The 13,810-nt window shown below is 43.8% G+C and overlaps 1 protein-coding gene across 2 annotated transcripts; it reads right to left on the bottom strand.

Moving 5' to 3' along the window:
* Positions 1 to 4,661: 4,661 nt before the first annotated feature.
* Gng10 (G protein subunit gamma 10) lies at positions 4,662 to 10,810 on the bottom strand. 2 transcript variants are annotated; one of them, XM_048339098.1, is made up of 3 exons: positions 10,653 to 10,810; positions 6,521 to 6,647; positions 4,662 to 5,058 (listed from the first exon to the last, which is right to left on the bottom strand). In XM_048339098.1, exons 1-2 carry the CDS (start codon positions 10,731 to 10,733, stop codon positions 6,522 to 6,524), a joined length of 207 nt encoding a protein of 68 aa, XP_048195055.1. In that variant the 5' UTR covers positions 10,734 to 10,810; the 3' UTR covers positions 4,662 to 5,058; position 6,521. The 2 variants fall into 2 exon arrangements, with proteins under 2 accessions (XP_048195055.1, XP_048195062.1); XM_048339105.1 differs by having other exon boundaries at positions 4,662 to 5,055.
* Between the last annotated feature and the right edge of the window lie 3,000 nt (positions 10,811 to 13,810).

The following is a 13,810-nucleotide window of genomic DNA, read 5'->3' as shown; positions in this document are numbered from 1 at the left end:
GGCCTGAGCACTGTCCCTGGCTTCTTTTGGCTCAAGGCTAGCACTCTGCCACTTGAGCCACAGCACCACTTCCAGCTTTTTCTGTGTATGTGGTACTGAGGAATGGAACCCAGGGCTTCATGCATGCTAGGCAAGCATTCTACCACTAGGCCACATTCCCAGTCCCTCATTATTTTTCTTTAAAAAAAAAAAAAGAAAGAAAGAAAGGAGAAGAGAGATCTTTGGAAATTCAGATCTGTTCCAAAATGGTAGATACATCATTATGAAACAATTCGAAATACATGAACTTAGCATTTTCTCTTTTTTGTCAGTCATGGGCCTGAACTCAGGGCTTGGACACCATCCCTGAGCTCTTACGTTCAAGGCTAGTGCTCTGCTCTACCAGTTTGAGCCACAGCTCCATTCCCGGTTTGGGAGTGGTTAATTGGAGATCAGAGTCTCACAGACTTTTCTGCCTGGGCTGGCTTTGAACTGTGATCCTCAGATTTCAACTTCCTGAGTAGCTAGGATTACAAGTGTGAGCCACCAGTGCCTAACTAGTTTCACATTTTCTGACGCTTGAATTTGTTCACAGTACACACTAAAACCCAAAAATTGTACCCAAAGAAGTGAACCAGATAAAAATACACAACACATGCACACCACACCTCATGTAACGGCTCAATGCCATATATGGTGTTTTCACTTTCTGACTAGCTAATCCTTTACCCACTACCTCACAACTCACAAGTTAAAATGTGGCCCTGTGCCCTCCGTTCTCTACCCTCTCCTCCTCCCATTTCTGTCCCAATTTCCCTCTGTTCTCTTACTCCTCTAGTTCACTAGTTCTTTCCATCAAGCACAAAGGATTATACTGTCATAGCCAGCTAGGAAGGCTAATCAGTGGGAGAGTAAGGCTATAGGACCATAAGCAAATTCCAGCCTTTTCACAATAAAGAACTATGTGTATTACAGTTGTTTTCCTTGAATAATGTGTGTTTGTGTGCATGCACTACCACTTTGATTAGCTTCCTAGCCTTTTTTTTTTTTCTTTTTTGTCCTGGGACTTCAACTCAGGAACACCGTCCCTGAGCTTTTTTGCTCAAGGATGTCACTCTACTCTATTTGAGCCATAAATTCATTTCTGGTTTTTTGTTTAATTGGAACTAAAAGTCTTATAGGCTTTCTTGCTTAGGCTGGCTTTGAACCTTGACCCTCACACCTTAGCCTACCAAGTAGTTAGGATTATGGGTGTGAACCACTGGTACCCAGCCTGGTTCCTTTTTACTTCTGAAATTGTTGAGTGTCAAATCCCTAACCCCATGTTTCATACACACCATTGTTTTTCAGGATTTTGATGAGTTTTAAGAATGCATGTGTCGTTATAGCACTCTGACTATACTTATGTGTATCCGTAAGCAACTACTTAATGTGTCATGCCATGATGATAGTTAGTCATTCACTAATGGCTTTTTAGGTTGACTTTGGTTTTAGCATGAAAAATATATGGACAGATAAATCCTAAACGTTTAACAATGAGAGTTGAGATTATAATAATTATAAAAGTTATTCTTTGTTCAGGTATTTATTTTGAAGGTGTAGCTGATTGGAGAACTCGATAAGTTTTTGGCTTGAAACATTAGAAGAGTGATATTGTCATTGTGATATTGTACAAATATGAGAAATACTATGAGAGGAGCATAATTTGAGCCAAGTTGAAGAGCTGATTTAGTAGTTATTTCTGGGAAACCTACCAGGCTTACTGGAGACAGTGAATAAATAGGTATTTGGATTACATAAGCCTCAAATTCAATGGGATGTATAAATAGTATCAATTTGCAGGTTAGTAAGCATAGGTAATATTGAAAAGTATGAAATTGGATAACATGGCCAAGCAGTAGTAAACATAGATTTAAAAAAAAAAAAAAAAAAGCTCAAGGAGTAAACCCTGGGATATTAGAATCAGAACACAGTAAGAGAAAACCCAGGAGAAACCAAGTGAAGATATCTCCAGAAGAAGAGAATAATCAACAGTGCGGATGCTACTGACAGATAAGCAGTGGGTTTACCCATGCGCAAATCACTGCTGATCTTGGTAAGAGCAAGGTTTAGAGGAGTGGGGCAAAGCCTGGTCAAAATAAACTCAAGATAAAGGAGGCAAGGAGTTTAAACAGTTTTTTTCTGGCACTTTTGCAGGACAGAAAGAAAAAAAGGAAAGACAGAGTAAAATATATTTCACATATGGTGAGAGATTATAGTCTCTATTGTTTTAGGTTTATCTTAATTTTTCTATTTTCTATTCAGGGTTTGATTAAAATAGCAGAGGCAAGGGGTAAGGTTGATAGGGAAATATTGTTTACATATATGGGAATGGCGGAATGAAATACAACTAATGTATGCTAATTAAAAAGAAAACACTGAGTTATGTAAAGGAAGCTTTGTAAGGATTAGGCCATACCCAATTGGGAGAAATGGTTTAAGTCTACACAAGACGATTGCTTTTATATCTGGTTTTGTGCCTGAATCACCTTAGGTCAGCAAAGCTTAATGTCAAAAAGGCAAGATGGTAGAAAAATGGGGGAGAGTAAGAGCAAACTTTCTGGCATGTACTAGACCCCATAAGGGAAAAAAAAAATTTATTTTTGTGCCAGTCCTGTGGCTTGGACTCAGGACCTGAGCACTGTCCCTGGCTTCTTTTTGCACAAGGCTTGTATTCTTTTAAGCCACAGCACCAGTTCCAGCCTTTTCTATTTATGTGGTGCTAAGGAATCGAACCCAGGGCTTTGTGGATGTTAGGCAAGCATTTTACCACTAAGCCACATTCCCAGCCCCTAAATTTTCTTAAAGAACTAGCTTGACCAGGTGCTGTTTTGTTGTGGTACAGTACTGAACTGGATTTGTTTATATTGCACACATTTACGTTCGAGAGCAAGGAGTTAGGTCCCTGAACGATTGATCTCATCCAATTTTTGTCAAAGGAGAAGGTAGAATTAAGAGAATTTTTTTTTCCCCGTTCTGGGGTTTTAACTCAGAGCCTCATTCTGGCTAGTTAAGAGTGTCTTACCAGGGGCTGGGAATATGGCCTAGTGGCAAGAGTGCTTGCCTCCTACACATGAAGCTCTCGGTTCGATTCCCCAGCACCACACATATGGAAAATGGCCAGAAGTGGTACTGTAGCTCAAGTAGCAGAGTGCTAGCCTTGAGCAAAAAGAAGCCAGGGACAGTGTTCAGGCCCTGAGTCCAAGACCCAGGACTGGCAAAAAAAAAAAAAAAAAAAAAAAAAGTGTCTTACCATGTCTTCTTTTTTAATTTTTTCAAATAGGATCTCAGTTGAGCTGTGGTCCTGTGAACTTTTTCCCAGGGAAAAACCATGACCCTCCAATCACAGTAGCAAGGAGACCAGAGATAGGATCGTATGTACATGAAACTTCAAGCCCGAGATGGAGCAATTTCATTTTTAATGGAAATATTGAACTGGGCTTGTAATAAAGATGAAGAATGAAGCATATTTAAATAATGAACAGGTAATTGAAAAACAGAGAAAGGACAACTGATAGTGTCACATTTCAAAGAAGACAAAACAGATCTGAAGGACAAACAGGGGTTAGAAGAAAGGATATATGAATTATAAGCAGATGCAAAGCATGCAAATCACTTAGATAGACCTAGAAATTTAGTGGCTTAGAAGTAAGAGATCTCATCTAATAGCTCCTGTTTTCTTTGCTGTAATAGCATCTATGCTCAAAGGTATTTCCACTTATTTCAAAGTGCAAATAATGGCCAGTAACTGAGACCATATACCTACATTTCAGGACAATCATAAAGTTCTACAAGGACTTAAATACCAAAACTTCACCTCCTACTTCCACCACTCAAATTCACAAGCAAATGAAAATCCATGTGACCTTAAAATGCAAATTAGATACAAAATATTACTGTCAGAGAAAATGATGAATTAGACAAATTTTATTTCCAAGCTCTTCAAAGATTATTACAGAAAGTCTTCTTCTAAAAGTATCCCCAAACTAAATGAAAGGCACATCTTCCAAGTAAAACCCTTGTGACATGAAGAATTCCTTTGGTTGTATTATTTTCACATTACTTTGTTTTTAACCATTTGAAAAGTTCTGTTTGTAGGTAACAATTTAAGCATTTTTAAAGACAAAATAAGTTTTTTTTTTAAGGTACAACCACAACTGTAAAGTATAAGAACTTAAGAAAAAGGACAAATCTGCTTCATATACAAGGTGGGGAAACTAATACACATCATTAACATTAATAATTTCAAGTTTACTGAGATACATTTCCCAAGTTTAGTGTTTAAAACAAATTACATTCTCATTTAAAAATGAAAATCTTGGGCTGGGAATATGGCCTAGTGGCAAGAGTGCTTGCCTCGTATACATGAAGCCCTGGGTTCAATTCCCCAGCACCACATATACAGAAAACGGCCAAGAGTGGCGCTGTGGCTCAAGTGGTAGAGTGCTAGCCTTGGGCAAAGAGAAGCCAGGGACAGTGCTCAGGCCCTGAGTCCAAGGCCCAGGACTGGCCAAAAAAAAAGAAAAGCTTTTCATGTAAAGGAAAAAAGACATCTTTTGGTTAGTAAAGCCTATTTATTCCTCTTAATTTTATACTTTATCTAGTAACTGTATCTAGTATAAAAGTCTTAGGAACACGTTACAAATACTCAATTGTTTTAATAAACAAAAATGTTTTCCTTCCTAAATGTAAACATCCAGTAAATAAAACATACATAATAGTCCAGATATAGCAAAACCAGAAATTCTTATGAAAGAGGTGTATTTTGGTATACTTGGTGGCTAGGGTGGCTGTCTTAATACAAAATCACTTCAGCAAAAGAACTAGGTCATTATTATTTAGAACTGTACTCCTTCACTCAGTTACCTTAGTTGAGTAGAAAATCGTTCATTTCTGTGTAAATCTGCCTATACAACCAGGCCACAGAAAAGATGTGAAATAGATCTAATAGTCATTTGGCTAGAGAAAAGTGTTTTCTTGAGACTTGGAGGCATTCGTCACTTTGTACTTGAAGGCATTCCTCAGCGAACTTCTTTTCTACTGAAAAGAGAATTTAATTAGATTTTACAAGAGTATATAAAAGTAGCAGGTTAATACAATAAAACATCTAAAACTAATGGATGAACAGTAGAAGAGCTCTGTGAAATGCTGGAAGCACTGGACGCTGGTGGCTCACACCTATATTCCTAGCTACTCAGGAGGCTGAGATCTGAAGACTGAGGTTCAAAGCCAGCCCAGGCAAGAAAGTCTGTGAAACTTTTTTTTTTTTTTTTTTTTGCCAGTCCTGGGGCTTCGACTCAGGGCCTGAGCACTGTCCCTGGCTTCTCTTTGCTCAAGGCTAGCACTCTACCACTTGAGCCACAGCACCACTCTTGGCCTTTTTCTGTATATGTGGTGCTGGGGAATCGAACCCAGGGCTTCATGTATACAAGGCTAGCACGCTTGCCACTAGGCCATATTCCCAGCTTGTGAGACTCTTAACTCCAATTAACCACCAGAAAAATTGGGAGTGGCACTGTGGCTCAAAGTGGGGGAGTGCTAGCCTTGAGCAAAAAAGCTTAGGGATGGCACCCGGGCTCTGAGTTTAAGCCCCACAGCTAACCAAAAAAAGCTGTGACAACATAAGACTTCTATTTTTATTTTTCTGGTACTAGTACTAGGTCTTGAACACAGCTGGTGCTTTACCACTTGAACCACACCTCTAATTCTGGCTTTTTGCTGGTTAGTTGGAAATAAGAATCTTGTAGATTTGTCTATCAGGGCTGGCTCTGAATCATGGTCCTCAGATCTCAGTCTCCCGAGTAGCCATGATTTATGGGCATGAACCACCAGTGCCTGGCTAAACTATTTTAATACCTTAAATACTTTGCAGTAATAGGCACAATTGTTTCTGAAAGTAGAATTACTTCCTCTTTTAAATGTAAATAATTTCCTTTTCCAAGTATGTGAAAAAGGACCTAAAATCATTTACTGCATAAACATTACACTCAAACTTCTAGTAGACCACTGGAGAGCTATTTCATTGCAGTTACCAATTGTTACTTTTCTGAAACCATTGCATTTTTTTCTTCCATTAAAACACAGAGATATATTTTGAGATCCTTTGAGGAAGCTTATGGTAGACACAGTATGTACTCTCTAGGGAGTCCTAGACCCAAGAAGTGCAAGTCAAGTGAAAAAATAGCTAGTCACAAGGCTGGAAAGGTATAAGGGCAGAATGGGGAATCAAGGGCAAGAAGTTCCTATCCATCAACTCCATTTAAGAGCTCACATATGTAAGGATCCAAAACCAAAGGTAATTAGCTTCCCTAATGAGGCACAGTCTACAGGCAAGGCAACTACAGACTCCAGTCACCCTTTGGGGAAAGTTGTGCATTTTGCTGGTCTTATTTTAATTCTCCCAAGAATAGCAGATACGCAAAAATCCTCAGTTGCCCAAATCCTTTGAGAAGCCCTGTGACACTGCACGAGTCCCAAGATGGCATGATGTGGCATCACTCACTTTAAAATAAAGCACAGGACCTGGGTTCCCGGAAGGGGTTGCTTCCTGCGGGAACGCCCACCAGCAGGGCATCCTTGCAGGCATTCTGTATGCAGTACTGCTGAAGTTCTGCGGCTGCCTGGGAGACCTGAAACAAAGCACAACATGACATGCTGCTTACAGCCAGATCTAGCCAGGAGTCAGCTGACACCCTGAAAGTGATCGGACAATCTGATAAAGATCATAAGCTACACAACTTCCAAGGCTCTTTTTTGGCTGATTCCAACAAAAGGAGTCCAAAGAAGAAAGGCTATCATTTCTGTGATTCACGTCAGAAGAGCCATGCTTTAGTTTTATTGGACAAAGGTAAGGAAATGCTGTATCTTTTTTCCCCCCAGTGTACCAAAATCATATACAGTAACCACGTGTCATATGCCAAAGGAAATTCACCTAGAACTTTAAATGTAACGTCAACAATAGAGGAAATGCTGTATCTCTGATCCATTCAGAACCCTAGTTTTGCTGAAGGCATGGCTCGGTGGTAGATTATCTGCTTAGCAAGTATGAGGCCCTGAGTTTGGTAGTACCTCAGCCACAAAAAAGAATAGCACAGTCCTTTGTTCCCTATGCAAATATATATAGCAGTCAATTATATATCCAAGTTACCGTAAGAACGGACTGCTTTAATGTTTTTAAAGCTAAAATCTTAAGCCTGCTCCCAACAGGGATAAAGTTCTTCCACCATGTTTTTGATGTAGTGTAACGTATTAAGAACGGTCAGGGGCTGGGGATATGGCCTAGTGGCAAGAGTGCTTGCCTTGTATACATGAAGCCCTGGATTCAATTCCCCAGCACCACATATATAGAAAACGGCCAGAAGGGGCGCTGTGGCTCAAGTGGTAGAGTGCTAGCCTTGAGCAAAAAGAAGCCAGGGATAGTGCATAGGCCCTGAGTCCAAGGCCCAGGACTGGCAAAAAAAAAAAAAAAAAAGATGTTTAAAAGGGGCTGGAGAGGGCTGGGGATATGACCTAGTAGCAAGAGTGCTTGCCTTGTATACATGAGGCCCTGGGTTCAATTCCTCAGCACCACATATACAGAAAATGGCCAGAAGTGGCGCTGTGGCTCAAGTGGCAGAGTGGTAGCCTTGAGCAAAAAGAAGCCAGGGACAGTGCTCAGGCCCTGAGTCCAAGGCCCAGGACTGGCCAAAAAAAAAAAAGAACGGTCTGGATCAGGGAGCCAGTGGCTCACTGGAATCCTAGCTACTCAACAGGATAACATCTGAGGACTGCAGTTTGAGGCCAAGTGGTCCAGGAAAGTCTGTGAGGCTCAGAAAAAGCTGGAAGTGGTGCTCTGGCTCAAGTAGAAGAGTGCTAGTCTTGAGCACAAAGAGGCTCAGAGACAGCGGCCCAGGCCCTGAGTTCAAGTCGCAGGACCAACAAAAAAAATAAAAAGAATGTGAGGTATAGCTCAGTAATGAAGTACCCAGTGAATATAAGACCCTGGATCCCATGCCCAGCACTGAAAACAAAAAAAAAAAAAAATTAGATGTAGTGTCTAGAACTGACTGGCTTGCCTGGACCCAAATTCAGCCCTGTTACTACCCATATGACCTTGAGCAAGTTACTCAACTTCCCTGTACCTGTTTTCTCATCTGTGAAACATATTTAGTAACACCATTTCCTTGGTTTGATGTGCCACATAACCCAGGTAACACTCTTAAGACTACTGCTAACACATAATTTGCTGTACATTGGTAGGAAATAGCAAAAACACGATCACAAGATCTTCTAGTTCTTCCCAAGTGGCCTTATTTGACCAATAAAATGTACACAAATAAGGGCCAAGTTGCAAGCCTGCAGCAACGCACTGCCGCCTTGAATGAGCTCAACCTAGCCCCCCCAGAGGTAGAAACATGAAAGAGAACCAGCCAGTCCCATCTACCAACTTCAAGACAGTGAATGAGAAGGGTATCTAAATCATACAGACACCAACGAAGCCAACATCTGAGTGCAGATGCATGAGAAATCCAGCTGGTTATTTTGGAGATGGAGTCTCTTGGTTTTTTTCTACCTGGGCTGGCTTCAAACCGTGATCTTCAGGGGCTGGGAATATGGCCTACTGGCAAAGAGTGCTTGCCTCGTATACATGAAGCCCTGGGTTCAATTCCCCAGCACCACATATACAGAAAATGGCCAGAAGTGGCACTGTGGCTCAAGTGGCAAGAGTGCTAGCCTTGAGCAAAAAGAAGCCAGGGACAGTGCTCAGGCCTTGAGTCCAAGGCCCAAGGACTGGCAAAAACAAAAAACAAACTGTGATCTTCAGGTCTCAGCCTCCTGAGGAGCCAGCAGCACCTGGCTGTTGTGCTTGCACATTCTTACTTGGAGGTTTCTTTCTTCAGATTGCATTTTTCTTAAAATGCAAATGCATACTGCAGAAAAATGTTCTTCGAATATGACTATTTGTGTTCTGCAAGCCTCCAAATAAATGTAACTGCTGCTATGGGCACATGTAGTTTGAATATGCCCCCCCAGAGGTTCATGTGTTGAAACTTAATTCCCATTGTGTGGTATTAAGAGGGTGGAAACTTAATCTGACTATGGTACTACTCCCTGATCTCAATGGCTCCAACTCATCCATGTGCCTCCTGTATTCTCTTGCTCTTTGATCTCTCTTTTGGTCCTCCCATCATCTTCACTGTACAGCCTAGGTTCAGCCTCCTGGCATCTGGCCCCACTTTTTGGTACACTCCCCTGCTCATTCACCTTTTGGATCAACCATCATCACCCAACCATCATCACCTTCAGACTCCTAGGTAGTCAAATGCTGTTAAAGGGCTGGGCGGGGGGGGGGGGGGGGGGGGGGCGAAGAATCACTAGCAGCCAAAGGGTCCTCAGAGTCACAGGGTGTCTACAGATGTGCCTGCTTGGCGCCCACTCTATTCTCAAACACTGCACCCTCCCAGACATACACTAGTCTCCTTCTTTTGTCCTACAAGAAAACCTGGCCTCTATTTTCACAAATAAAAGTCATACACATCTGTTAGTCCATATCCAAAAACATCTGTCTTTCCTCCCTTCTTCCTGACTCCAAAGGTTCCTGTTCAATCCAGCCTAGACCCCACAGATCCCCATCTCCTCCGACTTCTCTATTCCTTCCCTTCCTCTCCACTACCAAACTTTTCGTTTTCTATGTTTAAAGTTCTTTCTTTATAACTAGTTTTTAACAAAAAAATCTTCCTACCCTCTTAAAATCCAGAGTCTCTGGTTACCCATCACGGAAAATTTTGCATTCCCAACTGTCCCTTAACTTCACTTGCTATCATTTCATAGATTGGTTAATTTGTTTATTGTCTTCTAGAAGAGCACCAGGTAGGCTGGGCAGGAACTACTGAGGGCAGATATTGGGGATGTTGACCCTTACAGGGTGCTACACACACAATTACACAGGGATGTGTGGTTGCCAAACCCTCTTGCACAACAGACCCCTTTCGCCAACGACCTAAACATCGAACCTACTGACATGGTGACTAAGGTCACGATTTTTAAACCCATCCTTCCTTTCCTCTGACTTCTTCTCTCGCCATCTATTTTCACCGGACGCTGCTGGCCCCGCATTCCGGGCTCCCCTCTTCCTGTCCCACTCTTTTCACACCCGTAGGTTTTAATGACACCTTTCAGCCTCGTGAGCAAACGCGTCCTGATGTCTAGGCCCACACACCCAAAGAACCCGCTTCCCCCAAATTCCTCTGCCCTCCACCCGGGCTCAGCGCCAGAACCCCGGGCGCCCATTCTCTTCCCCCTCTCCTCCCGGCCTTTCCCCCGTCGCCGCGCGCGCGCGGTCCACCCGGCAGCTTCCCCATCTGCGGACTCCATCCTCTCGCACCAGCCGAGTCCCGGCCTCCCGCGAGTCGCCCGCCTCCCCGGCCCGGTCGGAGGCTTTGCCCAGCGGTAACGACCAGCGCGGCGTGGGGACGTCAGGCCCACGACCAGGCCGGGCCTCCCCGGAGCCAGAGTTCAGCTCCGCGGCCCCCGGCGCCGCTTGGGCCTGGGTCAGCAGCCATTTCCGCCGGCCCAGCCTCCGGCCTCCGGCCTCCGCGGACCGCGAGCCCCTGCCTCCGCCGTACCGCGGGGCGCGCGCCTCCGGGAGGGCTCACCTTGATCCGCTCCACGCCGGCCTCCAGCTTGAGTTGCTCCACCAGGCGCTGCAGGGCGCTGACGCTGGCCCCGGAGGACATGGCGGCGGCTGTGGGGTACCCGAGGGCGGTGGGGTATCCGAGGGCGATGGAGCCGGGCGGTGCGAGCAGCCGGGCGCCGCCCCTATGGCCACGCCCCGACTCCGCCCCTATGGCCACGCCCCTCTCCCGTCCCGCGGCCGTGGGCAGTCAGGGGTCCTGAGCACGCTAGCCGTGCTCCCAGCTCCTCCCGAAAGCTAAAGCTAGGTGACGTCGGCATCTGTGCCCGGGACCGAGACAGGGACCCGTGGCTGGGCGGGCAAAGTGGCGCCTGTTGGCACCGCGAAGCTGGGGCTCCGAGGACCAACCAGAGCCCGGAGCGAAGCGTGCATCCCGCTGAAGCTGAGAACTGCCTCCCGGCGCCTGCGGCCTCCTGAAAGGAGCCAACAGACCGTGTCCTGAGCGAAGTGAAGGATAACTGGTAGGCTTCCCACGAAATAGTTCCAAGTTAGCTTACCAACCTTTTTCCCGGTCGGGTAAGAAGCCCAGCCACTCACCCCATCTCCACCTAACCACGACCATGGTCTCTATTCTCCTGCACTGGCTTTGCTTTGGTGTTGATGGAGGAGTGTGGTTACCTAACCCCCGCCTGGCCTCCTTCTTGCATTCACTTTACAAAACTGCCATCATGTGGGTAGAACGGTAGCTCATCCCTACAATTCTAGCACTTGGGAAAGTGAGCTGGAGACTAAGTCCAGGCTAGCCTGAGCCACATAACAAGACCCTGTAGCAAACCTCTTCTTCTCCTCCCCCGCCCCCCGCCAAAAAAAATGGGCCCATTATTACATGTAGAATTTGGGAGATTTTTCACTAAACCATGACTTTCAATTTTGTCAATGATCTCGTTAGAACCCACTTTAGTGCAAAAAGGTCAGCTACTGGCCCTGTGTAGCTTAGAAGTGCAAGGGGTCCTTAACCAAGTGGCTCAACCTACCTAAACAAGAGCTTCACGCTTATTCTACCTCTCCTTGTTCTGCAAGGTGAGCACTGGCCTCCTCCCCTTCAGCGGTAGCTGAACTCTCAGGAAGTAAAGTCCTGCGCTCTCATTGTCCTGCCTAACGGCTCCTGCAAAACTCCCCAGAATGGACCTCACTGGCTGAGATCAGAGAGCAGCCTGAACCAATCACTACTCAAAAGGAAGGATGTGTTGCAGTGCTCAGATTAGCTGCTCTGGTCAAGAACAAGATGAGGGCTTCCACCAGCCCCACCCCTAGAAGGTGCTAAGGGACACCCCCAAATTCTTCCTCAGGACTGCTGAGAGTGGTGGCAGCTGATGATTCTCAATAAATGTCTCATCTGCTAAATGCGTGTACACACACACACACACACACAGTGGAACCCCAACCCCTGATCTCAAGAACTGCTTCTGGAGCTCCAGCTGGGCTCATCTGGAGGGTGTTTCTTGTTAGTTTGGGGCTTTGTTTTTTGCTTCTGCGAGTAGTGGGCAAGTATGCTCTTCACAGCTCCATCCTCAGCCCCCATCTGAGATCTTTATAACAACTGTATCACAGGTCAGCTCTTTGCTCTGCCATTGACCACTTCCTGAGCTAACCTTCAAGTGCAGATTTTAAGGACATGCCCTAGTAAACTTCTGGCATGAGGAAACCTCCATTGTAGTGACTGTTTCTTTGGGAACTCCAAACTAAGACACTCAAACATCTGACTAGGAGAAGAGAGTATATGGAGTGAGGTCCCAAAGGAAGATTAGGATACTGCTACTGAAAGGGGAAAAGGGGAAGATTTAAACAGAGGAAGTATTTAAAACTACCTTTAGCCAATCTGTTAAAAAAAAACAAAAACAAAAACAAAAACAAATACAAATCATCCAAGTAAAATCAAAGCTCACAAAGGGGGAATCACAATAAATACAAGAGAAACGCAGAACATTATGAGGAAATACTTTGAAAACCTTTACCCAAACAAACTGGAAAACCTAGCAGAAATGGATGCATTCCTAGATAACCTCAACCTACCAAAATTGAGCCCAAAAGCATGTAAGCTATTTATACTGATCCATAAGCAAGTGCTGCGATTAAAACAGCAATAAAAAATCTCCCAACAAAGAAAATCTCAAGACCCAAGGGATTCACAGCTGAATTCTACAAGACCTAAAGAACACCAGTATTCCTCAAACTTTTCATGACATAAAAAGGGAGGGATCCCTCCTAAACTCATTCTACAAAGCCAGTATTATACTCATTCCAAAACAAGACAGACACACATACACAGAAGGAATTATAGGCAAATCTCATTGATAAACATAAATGCAAAAGTCTTGAAAAAATACTCCGTAACCAAATTCAACAAATAATAAAAAAAATAATTATACCGTAAATTGGTTTTATCCTGAGCATGCAAGATTGGTTCTATATATATATATAAATCAATAAAACTAAAACAGTATATACAGAATCAAGAACAGGAGTGACATGATTATCTAACCTTTGATAAAAATCCAACATCCTTTTATGATAAAGCATCTGTAAAAGCCAGGAATCGAATTGTACCTCAACAGGTACCTTATCCTGTTAACTCATCTAAGTTATTAAGGCTTACAATTAATTATGTGGGGTCTTACTTTAAGAAACCTGTGTGACTTAGGTTATAGTTCTGATTATCCAAAAAGATCCCATCATCTTACAGATATGAAAATCAGAAAATTACGGGGCTGGGGATATAGCCTAGTGGCAAGAGTGCCTGCCTCGGATACACGAGGCCCTAGGTTTGATTCCCCAGCACCACATATACAGAAAACGGCCAGAAGTGGCGCTGTGGCTCAAGTGGCAGAGTGCTAGCCTTGAGCGGGAAGAAGCCAGGGACAGTGCTCAGGCCCTGAGTCCAAGGCCCAGGACTGGCCAAAAAAAAAAAAAAAAAAGAAAATCAGAAAATTAGGCTAATAGGCTATTAGATGTAGCCTTATCCCATATTTAAATGTGGAGTATCACATTTTGCTAGTAAGATTAACTATACTTTAAATACACAACTAGTTGGCTATAATAACATGTCTGTCTCGATCACAATTAGAACTTGACAGTCATTGTTTGACTTATTGTCACACAATAGCTACCACTTATTCATAC

The sequence above is a fragment of the Perognathus longimembris genome, chromosome 1, assembly GCF_023159225.1.
Source record: "Perognathus longimembris pacificus isolate PPM17 chromosome 1, ASM2315922v1, whole genome shotgun sequence".
Classification (NCBI taxonomy): Eukaryota; Metazoa; Chordata; class Mammalia; order Rodentia; family Heteromyidae; genus Perognathus; species Perognathus longimembris.
Note: the sequence above shows the minus strand (reverse complement) of the source record. Positions and strands in the feature narration are given on the sequence as shown.

Excerpts from the sequence above, each read along its gene's own strand:
- Gng10 (XM_048339098.1), bottom strand. The coding sequence starts at position 10,733 with ATGTCCTCCGGGGCCAGCGTCAGCGCCCTGCAGCGCCTGGTGGAGCAA. Across the intron at positions 6,648-10,652 it reads CCGGCGTGGAGCGGATCAAG|GTCTCCCAGGCAGCCGCAGA; the intron begins GTGAGCCCTCCC and ends GCTTTGTTTCAG.